The 20729-nt window shown below is 49.2% G+C and overlaps 1 protein-coding gene across 6 annotated transcripts in view; it reads right to left on the reverse strand.

Annotated features, from left to right (window-relative positions):
* The window catches only part of LOC118377073 (rho GTPase-activating protein 12-like), a 147719-nt gene that overhangs the window by 11561 nt on the left and 115429 nt on the right, over positions 1-20729 (reverse strand). For all 6 annotated transcript variants that reach the window (XM_052476272.1, XM_052476276.1, XM_052476275.1 and 3 more), the window contains 7 exons: positions 19913-19974; positions 17351-17432; positions 7165-7266; positions 3816-3914; positions 3450-3552; positions 3114-3233; positions 2793-2891 (listed from right to left, as the gene is read on the reverse strand). In XM_052476272.1, the coding sequence (XP_052332232.1) occupies positions 2793-2891; positions 3114-3233; positions 3450-3552; positions 3816-3914; positions 7165-7266; positions 17351-17432; positions 19913-19974 (667 nt within the window). The remainder of the gene's footprint in view (positions 1-2792; positions 2892-3113; positions 3234-3449; positions 3553-3815; positions 3915-7164; positions 7267-17350; positions 17433-19912; positions 19975-20729) is intronic.

Below are 20729 nucleotides of genomic sequence, written 5' to 3' on the forward strand. Positions count from 1 at the left end.
CCTTAGCACACTCTGCCAACCTGTGTCTGAATCCTGGCGTAGGAAGACCACCAAAAACCCTGACATTTCCATCCCCAACTATAACATTTTCCGACAAGATAGAGCTGCCAAAGGGGGCGGAGTTGCAATCTACTGCAGAGATAGGCTGCAGAGTTCTGTCTTACTATCCAGGTCTGTGCCCAAACAATATGAGCTCCTACTTTCAAAAATCCACCTTTCCAGAAACAAGTCTCTCACCGTTGCCGCTTGCAATAGATCACCTTCTGCCCCCAGCTGTGCCCTGGACACCATATGTGAATTGATTGCCCCCCATCTTTCTTCAGAGCTCGTGCTGTTAGGTAACCTAAAGTGGGACATGCTTAATACCCCACAGCATTAAACTTGATGCCCTCAATCTCACTCAAATTATCAATGTACCTACCAGGTACAACCCCAAATCAGTAAACACAGGCACCCTCATAGATATTATCCTAACCAACCTGCCCTCCAAATACACCTCTGCTGTCTTCAACCAGAATCTCAGTGATAACTGCCTGCGTCCGTAATGTGTCTGGGGTCAAACGACCACCGCTCATCACTGTCAAATGGCCATGCTTTCCACCTGGCTACCCCGCTATAACATCTGGTTTCCCGAGCTGGTCATCGGTGCATCTCAGCCACGCTCAAGGTCCTAAACAATTTAATAACTGCCATCAATAAGAGACAATACTGTGCAGCCGTATTCATTGACCTGGCCAAGGCTTTCGACTCTGTCAATCACCACATTCTTATCGGCAGACTCAACAGCCTTGGTTTCTCAAATGTTTGCCTTGCCTGGTTCACCAACTACTTCTCAGACAGAGTTCAGTGTGTCAAAACGGAGGGCCTGTTGTCTGGACTTCTGGCAGTCTCAATGGGGGTGCCACAGGATTCAATTCTCGGGCCAACTCTTTTCTCTGTATACATCAATGATGTCGCTAATGCTGCTGGTGATTCTCTCATCCACCTGTACGCAGACGACACCATTCTGTATACTTCTGGCCCTTCTATGGACACTGTGTTAACTAACCTCCAAACGAGCTTCAATGACATACAACTCTCCTTCCGTGGCCTCCAACTGCTCTTAAATGCAAGTAAAACTAAATGCATGTTTTTCAACCGATCGCTGCCCACACCTGCCCGCCCATCATCACTACTCTAGGCGGTTCTGACCTAGAATATGTGGACAACTACAAATACCTAGGTGTCTGGTTACTGTAAACTCTCCTTCCAGACATGGTTCTTCTGTAGCTCAGTTGGTAGAGCATGGCGCTTGTAACGCCAGGGTAGTGGGTCCGATTCCCGGGACCACCCATACGTAGAATGTATGCACACATGACTGTAAGTCGCTTTGGATAAAAGCGTCTGCTAAATGGCATATATTATTATTATTATATTATTAAGCATCTCCAATCCAAAATCAAATCCAGCATCAGCTTCCTATTTCGCAACTAAGCGTCCTTCACTCATGCTGCCAAACATACCCTCGTAAAATGGACTATCCTACCGATACTTGACTTCGGTGATGTCATTTACAAAATAGCCTCCAACATTCTACTCGGCAAATTGGATGCAGTCTATCACAGAGCCATCCGTTTTGTCACCAAAGCCCCATACACAACCCACCACTGCGACCTGTATGCTCTTGTTGGCTGGCCCTCGCTTCATATTCGTCGCCAAACCCACTGGCTCCAGTTCATCTGTAAGTCTTTGCTAGGTAAAGCCCCGCATTATCTCAGCTCTCTGGTCACCATAGCAGCACTCACCCATAGCACGAGCTCCAGCAGGTATATTTCACTGGTCACCCCCAAAGCCAATTCCTCCTTCGGCCGCCTTTCCTTTCAGTTCTCTGCTGCCAATGACTGGAACGAACTGCAAAAATCACTGAAGCTGGAGACTCATATCTCCCTCACCAGCTTTAAGCACCAGCTGTCAGAGCAGCTCACGGATCACTGCACCTGTACATAGCCCATCTGTAAATAGCCCATCCAACTACCTCATCCCCATACTGTTATATATTTTATTTATTTTTGCTCCTTTGCACCCCAGTATCTCTACTTGTACACTCATCTTCTGCACATCTATCATTCCAGTGTTTAATTACTATATTGTAATTACTTCACCACCATGGCCTGTTTATTGCCTTACCCCCATTATCCTACCTCATTTGTTTACACTGTATATCGTCTTTTTCTACTATATTATTGACTGTATGTTTATTTATTCCATGTGTAACTCTGTGTTGTTGTTTGTGTTGCACTGCTTTGCTTTATCTTGGCCAGGTCGCAGTTGTAAATGAGAACTTGTTCTCAACTTGCCTACCTGGTTAAATAAAGATGAAAAAAAAAAAAAAAAAAACAAATAGACAAACATTGGCAGTAGATTGGCCTTACTGAAGAGCTCAGTGACTTTCAACATGGCACCAACATAGAATGTCACCTTGCCAACAAGTCAGTTTGTAAAATTTCTGCCCTGTTAGAGCTGCCCCGGTCAACTGTAAGTGCTGTTATTGTGAAGTGGAAATGTCTAGGAGAAACAATGGCTCAGCTGCGAAGTGGTAGGCCACACAAGCTCACCTGGTTAAATAAAGGTGGGGAAAACATGGTGATGGATACAGAGGGACACAGAAAGGATTTAAGGGCACCGACCGACGGCCGAGCCGGGGCTCCAATCCCTGTTGCCAGACAACTGAGTCAGACATTCAACTCACCACACCACTGTTACAATGAGAGACAACTGAGTCAGACACATTCAGACAGGAGAAGCACACCTACCGTTGTTTTCCACGTGGTCGATGCACATCGTGACGAAGCTTGGCACGGCCGTGTTCTCTCTCTGACAGAGGTCACTCAGACTGCAGCCAAACACCTGGTCTAAGACACACAGACATCAACAGGGTTATTATTACAGAGGTCCAAAGTACTCCGCTACTGAAAAACAACAGGCCCTTTTCTGCTGACCGTCTGGTAACTGTCCAGGTTTCCCAGAAATCCAGGTTGGAAGCTTCTAGATGTTCTGTTAATTTCCTCTTCCTGGATTTCTGAAGAACCTGGGGAAGTTAACACAGTTCCCAACCCTACTGCTCTTTGTAATACCTTTGATGTAACCCTTGTCTCTGACTGTCTGCAGAGTGGGTCTACGTGTCAGAAACTTCTTCAGCTTGATTCTGGTCTTCTTGTTGTCCGACGCGTCCATACTGGTGGAACTCTTCATGGCTACAGACCAATGACAACGGGAGAGACTTAACACCCTGACACACATAGGGACAGTTTCCTGAACACCATTGAAGCCTAGTCCTGGACTAAAAATCTATTTTCTAGAGGTTCTCAATTGAGTGATCTTTTAGCCCTGGACTGCTGACCTATAATGATGAACAGAAACATCCTTAGTAGACAAAGAGGAGTGGTCTCAGACAGACATTATGCTCTGACCTCGGCTCTTCTTGGAGTCTCTGTGCTCTTTCTCCTTGTCTTGTTTCTCTGCTCCAGGAGACTCTGGCATGTCCTCCTCTATGGCCTCATCTGACTCCCAGGCCTACAGAAAGGCAGGTAACACACACACACATACATACAGACAGACAGATGCACAAAGGGGACAGTCAAGAACACACAGAAACAGGTAGGCTACCTTTGGACTGGCCCAATGACTACATGACAACTCTGCCACTTAGTGGATAGATGTGGAACTGCGGTACAAATCAGACAAGTGTGTGTGTCTGTGTGTCTGTGTCTGTGTCTGTGTCTGTGTGTGTGTGTGTGTGTGTGTGTGTGTGTGTGTGTGTGTGTGTCCAGACTCACATGTGTGCTGATGGTGTCCATCAGTGCCCTGTACCAGTCATTGATGACGCCGTCGTTCTCTGACTGGATCAGCAGCTCTGTACTCTGATGGGTTTTCACCTGCAAAGAGTACAAGAAGTTCTTTTTTTATTGAATATTTAAAAACATACAATCTACTTGCAGTATAGCCGCTCAACAATTACATCACATTAGTCATCTAACAGAGTCCCACCCAGAGCGAAACACAGAAGCAACCAGGGACAACACCCAGCTCAAGGGCACGTTGACAGATCTCCCAAAAGTGAAAAAACGGGGACCCGAACCAGCAATCCATCGGCCACCGGCCCAAGCTCCCAACCGCCAGGCCACCAGCCCTCCAAGATCCTCTAACAGTTCCCAAAGAGCTGCCCCTCTACCACCCAAGCCCCCCACAGTTCCCAGAGAGCTGCCCCTCAACCACCCGAGACCCCCCCACAGTTCCCAGAGAGCTGCCCCTCAACCACCCGAGACCCCCCCACAGTTCCCAGAGAGCTGCCCCTCAACCACCCGAGACCCCCACAGTTCGCAAAGGGCTGCCCCCTACCAACCGAGACCCCCCACAGTTCCCAGAGAGCTGCCCCTCAACCATCCGAGACCACCCCATAGTTCGCAAAGAGCTGCCCCTCTACCACCCGAGCCCCCCACAGTTCCCAGAGAGCTGCCCCTCAACCACCCGAGACCCCCACAGTTCGCAAAGAGCTGCCCCCTACCACCCGAGGCTGCCCCCTACCACCCGAGACCCCCCCACAGTTCCCAGAGAGCTGCCCCTCAACCATCCGAGAACCCCCACAGTTCGCAAAGAGCTGCCCCTCTACCATCTGAGACCCCCACAGTTCCCAGAGAGCTGCCCCTCAACCACCCGAGCCCCCCAATACACCAACAACCAACAAAATGAACAAAAGAGAATATTTGACGTGTTAAGTAAGCTTTTAATCTGACACGTCAAATTATAGAATGTTGTGTGTGCTGAATTTGCACGTGCAAGCCAAGTGCCACCACTACTATCAGTAGCCCTGTCAAAGCTGTACAAAAAGGTCTGCAAACAAGCAAACACCGGCCAAGAACGATGTGTTTACAATACCGCGTTGGTAATAAAGGATTATTTGTTTGACCGCAACTTCTGGGGAAGCTAGTTAGCTTTAGTTTGGTACCTAGCTAGCATCAATACAACAAGCCTGAAAACAATGACCAGTAGAAACCGCAGTCATTTTCACTATTCTTAGCAATGATTTAGGAATCCTTGTTAGTATTAGCTAGGTAGCCACTTGTTGTTCACCTATTGAAATTAAACTTCAGTTCATGAAAATAAATAGCTAGCCAGCTACTTAACCCTGTTGCCCAAAGTTAACGTTATAAGCAGCCAGCTAGCTTCATCTGGCTAGTGAGGCCCGACCGGACTGGGTTTTGTGTTGTGAAGCTAGCCACAATAAGTATTAGGCACAATAGTGGAATTTGCGGTTTGCCTTCAAAATAAAAGCGCATATTTGAAAGTGGATGCAGGAGGTTACAATTGGTGGAATCATGCCATATATAGACTAGATAATGTTCAACAAGGTTGGAATGTGAAGCAATGAAATGGGGTATCAGTCTAGTCGGTGACACCCACAGAACACAACTGTGAAGAGTTTACGCAAATACTAGCATTGTAGCTCTTATCGCGGGACAGTGATCGTGTGAAATGACCTCCCCAGTCAGTCTATGGTGTGTATTGACATTCATATTGCACTGTACAGTTTTACCTGAGGATTGGGGATCAATGAAACGGGGTATCAGTCTACTCAATACCCAATATATTTTAACCCAACGTCCCCCTCAGAGTTATCAGACTCCAAAACATCCACATACTATCGTTTTTCCTCTGGAATAGTGTTCAATACACAGAGGTCGACAACAATAAGAGATACGATGCTAATGCTAATGCTAATGTGTCACTGAGTAGACTGATACTCCATGCCATTGATCCACAATCCATATGCCCCCAATGCAACTCTAAAGTATAATACATCCACAGTGTGATTTCAACAGATTTTTGTCAAATTAACAAATTATTGTCTTTTGTTGATTTTATATAATATTCCAACCTTGTTTAGCATGATCTATTAAATTATAGCATAATTCTACTATTTGTATTCATTTGCATCACACATCATGTTGATGATGTTTTACTGGTAATGGGGACATATGTAAATGTCAACAAAATAACCTTTTGGTCAGTGTATTGTGTGTGTGTAACCTTTATTTAACTAGGCAAGTCAGTTAAGAACAAATTCTCATTTACAATCACGGCCTACCCCGGCCAACGCTGGGCCATTTGTACGCCGCCCTATGGGACTCCCAATCACGGCCGGATGTGTTACAGCCTGGATTCGAATCAGGGACTGTAGTGATGCCTCTTGCACTGAGATGAAGTGGCTTAGACTGCTGCATCCATGTGTGTGTTAACTATTTAAATGTACTAGAATGCTTAAAAAGGTCACAACATTTTAAAAAATGTGTTATCGGTATCGGGTTTTGGGGGGCAATGAAAATATTGGATATCGGTATCGGCCAAAAACACCTGCACGACATCTGCCTCAGGAAAACAGGCATTAGCTGTAAAAACACTGCTCCGCTGTGTCTTTCAAACTTACGTTTTTGTTTTATTTTGACTTTAATTGTTTAAATCTTTCTTCCCCTGCCCAGAAACTCCACTCCCACTCCAATTCCATATCCCGACCCTCAGCCCATCTGCTGTCTCGACCTCTGAAAGATCGGCTATCAAAAGCCAACTGACATTTACTCCTGAGGTGCTGACCTGTTGCACCCTCTACAACCACTGTGATTATTATTTGACCCTGCTGGTTATCTATGAACATCTTGAACATCATGAAGAACAATCTGGCCTTAATGGCCATGTACTCTTATAATCTCCACCCGACACAGCCAGAAGAGGACTGGTTACCCCTCAGAGCCTGGTTCCTCTCTAGGTTCCTAATCTCCACCCGACACAGCCAGAAGAGGACTGGTTACCCCTCAGAGCCTGGTTCCTCTCTAGGTTTCTAATCTCCACCCGACACAGCCAGAAGAGGACTGGTTACCCCTCAGAGCCTGGTTCCTCTCTAGGTTCCTAGCCACCGTGCTTCTACACCTGCATTGCTTGCAGTTTGGGGTTTTAGGCTGGGTTTCTGTACAGCACTTTGAGATATCAGCTGATGTAAAAAGAGCTTTAAAAATGATTTTGATTTGCACATTCTATACTCATAGTGCCATGGCTGTATGTGTCTGAAGAAGTGTTGTGGCCCTGAAAGAACTGGGGACATATGAATGTTTTGTAGTGTCAGAGCCCTCTCACCTCAATGACATGCTTCTTGCTGGACTTGTCCTTGGAAGCCCATTCTATAGATCCTCCTCTCAGGTCAACAGTGAACTCTGGTTTAGACTGGTTCCCTCCAAACTACAGGAAGAGAGCAGAAACACACACACACACACGTGACAATGGATCTTGTCAAACCCACTGTCAACCCAGAGGGTTGTTAGTGAGGTTTCAGCATACTGTTGTGTCTTAGAGAGTCATCCACTAGACTACAGCTGAATCACTTGGTTCAGTCTATAGGCTTGTGTCCCATATGGCACCCTATTCCCTATATAGTGCACTACTTGTGACCTGAGCCTTATGGGGTAGTATAGTAGTGCACTATATAGGGAATAGGGTGTCATATGGGACGCAAGCCTATGAAACCCACTTCCTACATGGAACCCACTGACTTGACCCTCTGACCCCTCCCACTTTAAGGATGCCAACCTACAGTTGTGTCTGACCTACCCCCTCCCTCTTCAAGGATGGGGGGAGAGGAGGGATGGGGCGGAGAGGAGGGATGGGGGGAGAGGAGGGATGGGGGGGTGAGGAGGGATAGGGGCGGAGAGGAGGGATAGGGGGGAGGAGGGAGGGATGGGGGGAGAGGAGGGATGGGGGTGAGAGGAGGGATGGGGGTGAGAGGAGGGATGGGGGGGAGAGGAGGGATAGGGGCGGAGAGGAGGGATGGGGGGAGAGGAGGGATGGGGGGAGAGGAGGGATGGGGCGGAGAGAAGGGATGGGGGGGAGAAGAGGGATGGGGGAAGAGGAGGGATGGGGGGGGTGAGGAGGGATGGGGGGGGGTGAGGAGGGATGGGGGGTGAGGAGGGATGGGGCGGAGAGGAGGGATGGGGCGGATAGGAGGGATGGGGGAGAGGAGGGATGGGGGAGAGGAGGGATGGGGGTGAGAGGAGGGATAGGGGCGGAGAGGAGGGATGGGGGAGAGGAGGGATGGGGCGGAGAGGAGGGATGGGGGGGGAGAGGAGGGACGGGGCGAAGAGGAGGGATGGGGGGGTGAGGAGGGATTGGGTTGAGAGGAGGGATGGGGCGGAGAGGAGGGATGGGGGAGAGGAGGGATGGGGGTGAGGAGGGATAGGGGCGGAGAGGAGGGATGGGGGAGAGGAGGGATAGGGCGGAGAGGAGGGATGGGGGAGAGGAGGGATAGGGGCGGAGAGGAGGGATGGGGGGAGAGGAGGGATGGGGGGGGGGAGAGGAGGGATGGGGGAGAGGAGGGATGGGAGGGTGAGGAGGGATGGCGGAGAGGAGGGATGGGGGTGAGGAGGGATGGCGGAGAGGAGGGATGGCGGGGGGGATGGGGGAGGAGGGATGGGGGTGAGGAGGGACGGGGCGAAGAGGAGGGATGGGGGTGAGGAGGGATGGGGGGTGAGGAGGGATGGGGGAGAGGAGGGATGGGGGTGAGGAGGGATAGGGGCGGAGAGGAGGGATGGGGGAGAGGAGGGATAGGGCGGGAGAGGAGGGATGGGGGAGAGGAGGGATAGGGGCGGAGAGGAGGGATGGGGGGAGAGGAGGGATGGGGGGGGAGAGGAGGGATGGGGGAGAGGAGGGATGGGAGGGTGAGGAGGGATGGCGGAGAGGAGGGATGGGGGTGAGGAGGGATGGCGGAGAGGAGGGATGGCGGAGAGGAGGGATGGGGGAGAGGAGGGATGGGGGGTGAGGAGGGACGGGGCGAAGAGGAGGGATGGGGGTGAGGAGGGATGGGGCGGAGAGGAGGGATGGGGCGGAGAGGAGGGATGGGGGAGAGGAGGGATGGGGGTGAGGAGGGATAGGGGCGGGGGGGTGAGGAGGGATAGGGGCGGAGAGGAGGGATGGGGGGAGAGGAGGGATAGGGGCGGAGAGGAGGGATGGGGGAGAGGAGGGATAGGGGCGGAGAGGAGGGATGGGGGGGAGAGGAGGGATGGGGGGAGGGAGGGAAGAGGGGATGGGGAGAGGAGGGATGGCGGAGAGGAGGGATGGCTGAGAGGAGGGATGGGGCTGAGAGGAGGGATGGGGCTGAGAGGAGGGATGGGGCGGAGAGGAGGGATGGGGGGGAGAGGAGGGATGGGGCGGAGAGGAGGGATGGGGGGGAGAGGAGGGATGGGGCGGAGAGGAGGGATGGGGGGAGAGGAGGGATGGGGGAGAGAGGAGGGATGGGGAGAGAGGAGGGATGGGGGGAGAGGAGGGATGGGGGAGAGAGGAGGGATGGGGGAGAGAGGAGGGATGGGGGAGAGAGGAGGGATGGGGGAGAGAGGAGGGATGGGGGGGAGAGGAGGGAGAGAGGAGGATGGGGCGGAGAGGAGGGATGGGGCGGAGAGGAGGGATGGGGCGGAGAGGAGGGATGGGGGTGAGGAGGGATGGCGGAGAGGAGGGATGGGGAGGTGAGGAGGGATGGGACTGGGAGGAGGGACGGAGAGGAGGGATGGGGCGGAGAGGAGGGATGGAGAGGAGGGATGGGGCGGAGACGAGGGACGGAGGGACGGAGAGGAGGGACGGGGCAGAGAGGAGGGACGGGGCAGAGAGGAGGGACGGGGCAGAGAGGAGGGACGGGGCAGAGAGGAGGGACGGGGCAGAGAGGATGGACGGGGCAGAGAGGAGGGACGGGGCAGAGAGGAGGGACGGGGCAGAGAGGAGGTACGGTGCAGAGAGGAGGGACGGTGCAGAGAGGAGGGATGGAGAGGAGGGATGGAGAGGAGGGATGGAGAGGAGGGACGGGGCAGAGAGGAGGGATGGAGAGGAGGGACGGAGAGGAGGGATGGAGAAGAGGAGGGATGGGGGATAGGAGGGATGGGGCGGAGAGAGGAGGGATGGGGGAGAAGAGGGATGGGGGAGAGGAGGGATGGGGGAGAGGAGGGATGGGGGTGAGGAGGAATGGGGGAGAGGAGGGATGGGGGTGAGGAGGAATGGGGGAGAGGAGGGAGGGGGGGAGAGGAGGGATGGGGGGGATAGGAGGGATGGGGCGGATAGGAGGGATGGGGGATAGGAGGGATGGGGATAGGAGGGGGGCGGATAGGAGGGATGGCGGAGAGGAGGATTGGGGCGGAGAGGAGGATGGGGCGGAGAGGAGGGATGGGGCGGAGAGGAGGGATGGGGGTGAGGAGGGATGGCGGAGAGGAGGGATGGGACGGAGAGGAGGGACAGAGAGGAGGGATGGGGCGGAGAGGAGGGATGGAGAGGAGGGATGGGGCGGAGAGGAGGGATGGAGAGGAGGGATGGGGCGGAGAGGAGGGACGGAGAGGATGGGGCAGAGAGGAGGGACGAGGGCAGAGAGGAGGGACGGGGCAGAGAGGAGGGACGGGGCAGAGAGGAGGGACGGGGCAGAGAGGATGGACGGGGCAGAGAGGAGGGACGGGGCAGAGAGGAGGGACGGTGCAGAGAGGAGGGATGGAGAGGAGGGATGGAGAGGAGGGATGGAGAGGAGGGATGGAGAGGAGGGATGGAGAGGAGGGATGGAGAGGAGGGATGGAGAGGAGGGATGGAGAGGAGGGATGGAGAGGAGGGGGATTAATGAGCCAATTGTAAACTGGGGTTTATTAGGTGACCGTGATGGTTTGAGGGCCAGATTGGGAATTTAGCCAGGACACCTGGGTTAACACCCCTACTCTTATGATAAGTGCCATGGGATCTTTGATGACCTCAGAGAGTCAGGACACCCGTTTAACGTCCCATCCGAAAAACGGCACCCTACACAGGGCAGTGTCCCCGATCATTTTTAGACCAGAGGAAAGAGTGCCTCCTACTGGCCCACTTCCAGCAGCATCTGGTCTCTGATCCAGGAACTGACCAGGGCCAACCCTGCTTAGCTTCAGAAGCAAGCCAGCAGTGGTATGCAGGGTGGTATGCGACTCCATTGCCCGTAGTATTAGACTTAAAAAGAATCATCCAGTGATCAAACACTGTTTACCAGGGGGCAGGCTACCGACGTTAAGGCTAATCTAAAGATGGTGCTGGCTAAAGCTAAAAGTGGCGAGTGTAGAGAGTATAGAGATATTGTTATCCACGTCGGCACCAACAATGCTAGGATGAAACAGTCAGAAGTCACCAAGCTCAACATAGCGTCAGCGTGTAAATCAGCTAGAAAGATGTGTCGGCATTGAGGAATTGTCTCTGGCCCCCTCCCAGTTAGGGGGAGTGATGAGCTCTCCATCCTAGCTGGAGGGGTGCTCTCATCTTATCTACCAACATAGACAGGGCTCTAACTCCTCTAGCTCCACAATGAAATAGGGTGCAGGCCAGGCAGCAGGCTGTTAGCCAGCCTGCCAGCATAGTGGAGTCTGCCACTAGCACAGTCAGTGTAGTCAGCTCAGCTATCCCCATTGAGACCGTGTCTGTGCCTCGATCTAGGTTGGGCAAAACTAAACATGGCGGTGTTCGCCTTAGCAATCTCACTGGGATAAAGACCTCCTCCATTCCTGCCATTATTGAAAGAGACTGTGAAATCTCACATCTGAAGGAATAGTCAATGAACTAATCACTGATCATAATCTTGATGTGATTGGCCTGACTGAAACATGGCTTAAGCCTGATGAATTTCCTGTGTTAAATGAGGCCTCACCTCCTGGTGACACTAGTGACAACATCCCCTGTGCATCCCGCAAAGGCGGAGGCAAAAAAAAATATATATATATACACTGTTTTTTCGTCTTTTGAGCTTCTAGTCATGAAATCTATGCAGCCTACTCAAATCACTTTTTATAGCTACTGTTTACAGGCCTCCTGGGCTATATACAGCGTTCCTCACTGAGTTCCCTGAATTCCTATCGGACCTTGTAGTCATGGCAGATAATATTCACATGGAAAAGTCCACAGACCCACTCCAAAAGGCTTTCAGATCCATCATCGACTCAGTGGGTTTTGTCCAACATGTCTCTGGACCTACTCACTGCCACAGTCATACTCTGGACCTAGTTTTGTCCATGGGATAAATCGGACAAAACCCACTGAGTCGACATTGAGGATCTTAATGTTTTTCCTCATAATCCTGGACTATCGAACCACCATTTTATTACATTTGCAATCGCAACAAACAATCTGCTCAGACCCCGACCAAGGATCATCAAAAGTCGTGCTATAAATTCTCAGACAACCCAAAGATTCCTCTACGCCCTTCCAGACTCCGTCCACCTACCCAGGGAAGTCAGAGAACAAACATCAGTTAACCACCTAACTGAGGAACTACATTTAACCTGGTGTAATACCCAAATGCAGTCACTCCCCTAAAAACAAAACTTTTGTCATAAGAAACTAGCTCCCTGGTATAAAATCAGAAATACCAGAGCCCTGAAGTATACCAGAGTCCTGAAGTATACCAGAGCCCTGAAGTATACCAGAGCCCTGATGAAGTATACCAGAGCCCTGATGAAGTATACCAGAGCCCTGATGAAGTATACCAGAGCCCTGATGAAGTATACCAGAGTCCTGATGAAGTATACCAGAGCCCTTTAGTATACCAGAGCCCTGAAGTATACCAGAGCCCTGAAGTATACCAGAGCCCTGAAGTGTACCAGAGTCCTGAAGTATACCAGAGCCCTGATAAAGTATACCAGAGCCCTGATGAAGAATACCAGAGCCCTGATGAAGTATACCAGAGTCCTGATGAAGTATACCAGAGCCCTTTAGTATACCAGAGCCCTGATGAAGTATACCAGAGCCCTGATGAAGTATACCAGAGCCCTGATGAAGTATACCAGAGCCCTGATGAAGTATACCAGAGCCCTGATGAAGTATACCAGAGCCCTGATGAAGTATACCAGAGCCCTGATGAAGTATACCAGAGCCCTGAAGTATACAGAGCCCTGAAGTATACCAGAGCCCTGATGAAGTATATCAGAGCCCTGATGAAGTATACCAGAGCCCTGATGAAGTATACCAGAGCCCTGATGAAGTATACAGAGCCCTGAAGTATACCAGAGCCCTGATGAAGTATACCAGAGCCCTGAAGTATACCAGAGCCCTGAAGTATACCAGAGCCCTGATGAAGTATACCAGAGCCCTGAAGTATACCAGAGCCCTTGAAGTATACCAGAGCCCTGATGAAGTATACCAGAGCCCTGATGAAGTATACCAGAGCCCTGATGAAGTATACCAGAGCCCTGAAGTATACCAGAGCCCTGAAGTATACCAGAGCCCTGAAGTATACCAGAGCCCTGATGAAGTATACCAGAGCCCTGATGAAGTATACCAGAGCCCTGATGAAGTATACCAGAGCCCTGATGAAGTATACCAGAGCCCTGATGAAGTATACCAGAGCCCTGAAGTATACCAGAGCCCTGAAGTATACCAGAGCCCTGAAGTATACCAGAGCCCTGAAGTATACCAGAGCCCTGATGAAGTATACCAGAGCCCTGATGAAGTATACCAGAGCCCTGAAGTATACCAGAGCCCTGAAGTATACCAGAGCCCTGATGAAGTATACCAGAGCCCTGATGAAGTATACCAGAGCCCTGATGAAGTATACCAGAGCCCTGATGAAGTATACCAGAGCCCTGAAGTATACCAGAGCCCTGAAGTATACCAGAGCCCTGAAGTATACCAGAGCCCTGATGAAGTATACCAGAGCCCTGAAGTATACCAGAGCCCTGATGAAGTATACCAGAGCCCTGATGAAGTATACCAGAGCCCTGAAGTATACCAGAGCCCTGATGAAGTATACCAGAGCCCTGAAGTATACAAGAGCCCTGATGAAGTATACCAGAGCCCTGAAGTATACCAGAGCCCTGAAGTATACCAGAGCCCTGAAGTATACAAGAGCCCTGAAGTATACCAGAGCCCTGAAGTATACCAGAGCTCTGAAGCAAGCTTCCAGAAAATTGGAACGGGAATGGTGCTACACCAATCTGAAAGTCTTCAGACTAGCTTGGAAAGACACTACCGTGCAGTATCGAAGAGCGCTCACTACTGCTCGATCATCATATTTTTACAACTTGAGGAGAATAAGAACAATCCAAAATGTATTTTTGATACTAGCGCAAAGCTAACTAAAAAGCAGCATTCCCCAAGAGAGGATTGCTTTCAGTGATGAATTCATTAACGTCTTTGAGGAAAAGATCATGATCATTAGAAAGCAAATTACGGACTCCTCTTTAAATCTGCGTATTTCTCCAAAGCTAAGTTTCCCGAGTCTGCACAACACTACCAGGACCTAGGATCGAGGGAGACAAGTTTTTTTAATACTATATCTCTTGACACATTTTTGAAAATAGTCTTGGCCTCTAAACCGTCAAGCTGCATACTGGATCCTATTCCAACTAAACTACTAAAAGAGCTTCTTCCTGTGCTTGGCCCTCCTATGTTGAACATAATAAACGGCTCTCTATCCACCGGATGTGTACCAAACTCACTAAAAGTGGCAGTAATAAAGCCTCTCTTGAAAAAGCCAAACCTTGACCCAGAAAATATCAAAAACTAAAATCGGCCTATATCGAATCGCACAGATAATATAATGGATACGAAATGCTTTAGTCTGGTTTTAGACCCCATCATAGCACGGAGACTGCACTCGTGAAGGTAGTAAATGACCTTTTAATGGCGTCAGACCAAGGCTCCGCATCGGTCCTCCTGCTCCATTCTTTTTTAGAGATTATAAATTGGTCAACACGAGGAAATTCAGGCCTGGTTTAGATCTTATCTGTCGGAAAGATATCAGCTTGTCTCTGTGGATGGCTTGTCTTCTGACAAATCAACTGTACATTTCGGTGTACCTCAAGGTTCCGTTTTAGGACCACTATTGTTTTCACTATATATTTTACCTCTTGGGGATGTCATTCGGAAACATAATGTTAACTTTCAATGCTTTGCGGATGGTCACACAGCTGTACATTTCGATGAAACATGGTGAAGCCCCACAATTGCCCTCCCTGGAAGCTTGTGTTTCAGACATAAGGAAGTAGATGGTGGCAAATGTTTTACTTTTAAACTCGGACAAAACAGAGATGCTAGTTCTAGGTCCCAAGAAACAATGAGATATTCTGTTGGATCTGATAACTAATCTTGATGGTTGTACAGTCATCTCAAATAGAACTGTGAAGGACCTCGGCGTTACTCTGGACGCTGATCTCTCTTTTGACGAACATATCAAGAATATTTCAAGGACAGCTTTTCTTTCATCTCCGCAACATTGCAAAAATCAAAACCTTTCTGTCCAAAAATGATGCAGAAAAATTAATCCATGCTTTTGTCACTTATAGTTTAGACTACAACAATGCTCTACTTTCCGGCTACCCGGATAAAGCACTAAATAAACTTCAGTTAATGCTAAACATGGCTGCTAGAATCTTGACAAGAACATTTGATCATATTACTCCAGTGCTAGCCTCTCTACACTGGCTTCCTGTTAAGGCAAGGGCTGATTTCAAGGTTCTACTGCTAACATACAAAGCATTACATGGGTTTGCTCCTACCCATCTTTCCGATTCGGTCCTGCTGTACATACCTACACATACGCCACGGTCACAAGACGCAGGCCTCCTAATTGTCCCTAGAATTTCTAAGTAAACAGCTGGAGGCAGGGCTTTCTCCTATAGAGCTCCATTTTTATGGAATGGTCAACCTATCCCTGTGAGAGACACAGATTCGGTCTCAATCTTTAAGTCTTTATTGAAGACTCATCTCTTCAGTGGGTCATATGATTGAGTGTAGTCTGGACCAGGAGTGTGAAGGTGAACGGAAAGGCACTGGAGCAACGAACCGCCCTTGCTGTCTCTGCCTGGCCGGTTCCCCTCTTTCCACTGGGATTCTCTGCCTCTAACCCTATTACAGGGGCTGAGTCACTGGCTTACTGGGGCTCTTCCATGCCGCCCCTAGGAGGGGTGCGTCACTTGAGTGGGTTGAGTCACTGACGTGATCTTCCTGTCTTGATTGGCGCCCCCCCTTGGGTTGTGCCATTGCGGAGATCTTCGTGGGCTATACTCGGCCTTGTCTCAGGATGGTAAGTTGGTGATATCCCTCTAGTGGTGTGGGGGCTGTGCTTTGGCAAAGCGGGTGGGGTTATATCCTGCCTGTTTGGCCCTGTCCAGGGGTATCATCGGACGGGGCCACAGTGTCTCCCGACCCCTCCTGTCTCAGCCCCCAGTATTTATGCTGCAGTAGTTTGTGTCGGGGCTAGGGTCAGTTTGTTATATCTGGAGTATTTCTCCTGTATTATCCGGTGTCCTGTGTGAATTTAAGTATGCTCTCTCTAATTCTCTTTCTTTCTTTCTCTCTCTCGGAGGACCTGAGCCCTAGGACCATGCCTCAGAACTACCTGGCATGATGACTCCTTGCTGTCCCCAGTCCACCTGGTCGTGCAGCTGCTCCAGTTTCAACTGTTCTGTCTGTGGCTATAGAACCCTGACCTCTTCACCGGATGTGCTACCTGTCCCAGACCTGCTGTTTTCAAATCTCTAGAGACAGCAGGAGCGGTAGCGATACTCTTAATGATCGGCTATGAAAAGTCAACTGACATTTACTCCTGAGGTGCTGACCTGTTGCACTCTCACAACCACTGTGATTATTATTATCTGACCCTGCTGGGCTTCTACACCTGCATTGCTTGCTGTTTGGGGTTTTAGGCTGGATTTTTGTACAGTACTTTGAGATATCAGCTGATGTAAAAAGGGCTTTTTCAATACATTTGATTGATTGATTGATGGGGAGAGGAGGGATGGAGGAGAGGAAGGACAGAGGAGAGGTGGGATGGGGGAAGGAGGGATGGAGGAGAGGAGGGACGGAGGAGAGGAGGGATTGAGGAAAAGAGGGGCACCACTCACCCAGCTGGTCCCGCCCCCCTGGCCTTTAGCAAATAGCAGACACCACTCACCCAGCTTGTCCCGCCCCCTGGCCTTTAGCAAATAGCAGACACCACTCACCCAGATGGTCCCACCCCCCTGGCCTTTAGCAAATAGCAGACACCACTCACCCACCTGGTCCCACCCCCTGGCCTTTAGCGAATAGCAGTCACCACTCACCCAGCTGGTCCCGCCCCCCTGGCCTTTAGCGAATAGCAGATATCACTCACCCAGCTGGTCCCGCCCCCTTGGTCTTTAGCAAATAGCAGACACCACTCACCCAGCTGGTCCCGCCCCCTGGCCTTTAGCAAATAGCAGACACCACTCACCCAGCTGGTCCCACCCCCCTGGCATTTAGCGAATAGCAGACACCATTCACCCAGCTGGTCCCACCCCCTGGCCTTTAGCGAATAGCAGAAACCACTCACCCAGCTGGTCCCGCCCCCCTGGCCTTTAGCGAATATCAGCGAGGAGCCCTGGAGAACCGTCCAGGAGGACGTCCAGTTCTTCCTGTAAACACACAAACACAACACACAGACATAAACAACACACAGACAAAAACAACACACAGATACAAACAACACACAGACACAAACACAACACACAGACACAAACACAGACACAAACACAACACACAGACACAAACACAACACACAGACACAAACACAACACACAGACAAACACAGGCACAAACAACACCCAGACATAAACAACACACAGATACAAACACAACACAGACATAAAACACACAGATACAAACACAACACACAGACACAAATAACACACAGACATACAGTGGGGCAAAAAAGTATTTAGTCAGCCACCAATTGTGAAGTTCTCCCACTTAAAAAGATGAGAGAGGCCTGTAATATTCATCATAGGTACACCAACTATGACAGACAAAATTAGAAGAAAAAAAATCCAGAAAATCACATTGTAGGATGTTTAATGAATTTATTTACAAATTATGGTGGAAAATAAGTATTTGGTCACCAACAAACAAGCAAGATTTCTGGCTCTCACAGACCTGTAACTTCTTCTTTAAGAGGCTCCTCTGTCCACCACTTGTTACCTGTATTAATGGCACCTGTTTGAACTTGTTTTCAGTATAAAAGACACCTGTCCACAACCTCAAACAGTCACACTCCAAACTCCACTATGGCCAAGACCAAAGAGCTGTCAAAGGACACCAGAAACAAAATTGTAGACCTGCACCAGGCTGGGAAGACTGAATCTGCAATAGGTAAGCAGCTTGGTTTGAAGAAATCAACTGTGGGAGCAATTATTAGGAAATGGAAGACATACAAGACCACTGATAATCTCCCTCGATCTGGGGCTCCACGCAAGATCTCACCCTGTGGTGTCAAAATGATCACAAGAACGGTGAGCAAAAATCCCAGAACCACACGGGGGGACCTAGTGAATGACCTGCAGAGAGCTGGGACCAAAGTAACAAAGCCTACCATCAGTAACACACTACGCCACCAGGGACTCAAATCCTGCAGTGCCAGACGTGTCCCCCTCTTAAGCCAGTACATGTCCAGGTCCGTCTGAAGTTTGCTAGAGAGCATTTGGATGATCCAGAAGAAGATTGGGAGAATGTCATATGGTCATATGAAACCAAAATAGAACTTTTTGGTAAAAACTCAACTCGTTGTGTTTGGAGGACAAAGAATGTTGAGTTGCATCCAAAGAACACCATACCTACTGTGAAGCATGGGGTTGGAAACATCATGCTTTGGGGCTGTTTTTCTGCAAGGGGACCAGGACGAATGATCCATGTAAAGGAAAGAATGAATGGGGCCATGTATCGTGAGATTTGAGTGAAAACCTCCTTCCATCAGCAAGGGCATTGAAGACGAAACATGGCTGGGTCTTTCAGCATGACAATGATCCCAAACACACCGCCCGTGCAACGAAGGAGTGGCTTCGTAAAAAGCATTTCAAGGTCCTGGAGTGGCCTAGCCAGTCTCCAGATCTCAACCCCATAGAAAATCTTTGGAGGGAGTTGAAAATCCGTGTTGCCCAGCAAAATCCCCAAAACATCACTGCTCTAGAGGAGATCTGCATGGAGGAATGGGCCAAAATACCATCAACAGTGTGTGAAAACCTTGTGAAGACTTACAGAAAACGTTTGACCTCTGTCATTGCCAACAAAGGGTATACAACAAAGTATTGAGACAAACTTTTGTTATTGACCAAAATCTTTATTTTCCACCATAATTTGCAAATAAATTCATTAAAAATCCTACAATGATGATTTGCTGGATATTTTTTTCTCATTTTGTCTGTCATAGTTGAAGTGTACCTATGATGAAAATTACAGGCCTCTCATCTTTTTAAGTGGGAGAACTTGCACAATTGGTGTCTGACTAAATACTTTTTTGCCCCACTGTAAATAACACAGACATACATAACTCAGACATAGCTCCATAAATCATCTCACATCATGCTGAATCAACTACCACTTCATATACAGCCAGACCGATATCACTCCCTACCCATTCCCTAGGCCATAACCCTTCATTGTTTCCAGATCTGTAAGGTGGAAGCAATATGGGGGGGGTTCATCTTGAGACAGGCTGGTTGTGTTGCCCTGAAGGAGCAGTTTTTCTACAAGTGTTCTCATCCTGTTTCTATCCTAGTCCAGTACAACTCACCCTACTTTCTGAGGGCGTTCTCATCCTGTTTCTATCATAGTCTAGTACAACTCACCCTACTTTCTGAGGGCGTTCTCATCCTGTTTCTATCATAGTCTAGTACAACTCACCCTACTTTCTGAGGGTGTTCTCATCCTGTTTCTATCCTAGTCCAGTACTACTCACCCTACTTTCTGAGGGTGTTCTCATCCTGTTTCTATCCTAGTCTAGTACAACTCACCCTACTTTCTGAGGGTGTTCTCATCCTGTTTCTATCCTAGTCCAGTACTACTCACCCTACTTTCTGAGGGTGTTCTCATCCTGTTTCTATCCTAGTCCAGTACAACTCACCGTACTTTCTTTCCATGCTCAGTGATCTTGGTCACGTTGAGAATACCACACTTCTCCGAAGGCTGCAGAGAAACAAAGAGAAATCATCATCACTTGAAGACAGGGTCAGACACAACTGAAAGGGAAAAAAAGCAAGACAGCCTGTGTCCCAAATGACACCACATGTCCTATATAGTGCACTACTTTTGACCAAAAAAGCGTTACAGTAGAGACAGAAAGCAGTGTTACAGTAGAGACAGAAAGCAGTGTTACAGTAGAGACAGAAAGCAGTGTTACAGTAGAGACAGAAAGCAGTGTTACAGTAGAGACAGAAAGCAGTGTTACAGTAGAGACAGAAAGCAGTGTTACAGTAGAGACAGAAAGCAGCGTTACAGTAGAGACAGAAAGCAGTGTTACAGTAGACAGAAAACAGTGTTACAGTAGACAGAAAACAGTGTTACAGTAGAGAGACAGAAAGCAGTGTTACAGTAGAGACAGAAAGCAGTGTTACAGTAGAGACAGAAAGCAGTGTTACAGTAGACAGAAAACAGTGTTACAGTAGACAGAAAGCAGTGTTACAGTAGAGACACAGAAAGCAGTGTTACAGTAGAGACAGAAAGCAGTGTTACAGTAGAGACAGAAAGCAGTGTTACAGTAGAGACAGAAAGCAGTGTTACAGTAGAGACAGAAACAGAAAGCAGTGTTACAGTAGAGACAGAAAGCAGTGTTACAGTAGAGACAGAAAGCAGTGTTACAGTAGAGACAGAAAGCAGTGTTACAGTAGACAGAAAACAGTGTTACAGTAGAGAGACAGAAAGCAGTGTTACAGTAGAGACAG

This window comes from Oncorhynchus keta, chromosome 23 (assembly GCF_023373465.1).
Source record: "Oncorhynchus keta strain PuntledgeMale-10-30-2019 chromosome 23, Oket_V2, whole genome shotgun sequence".
Taxonomy (NCBI): domain Eukaryota; kingdom Metazoa; phylum Chordata; class Actinopteri; order Salmoniformes; family Salmonidae; genus Oncorhynchus; species Oncorhynchus keta.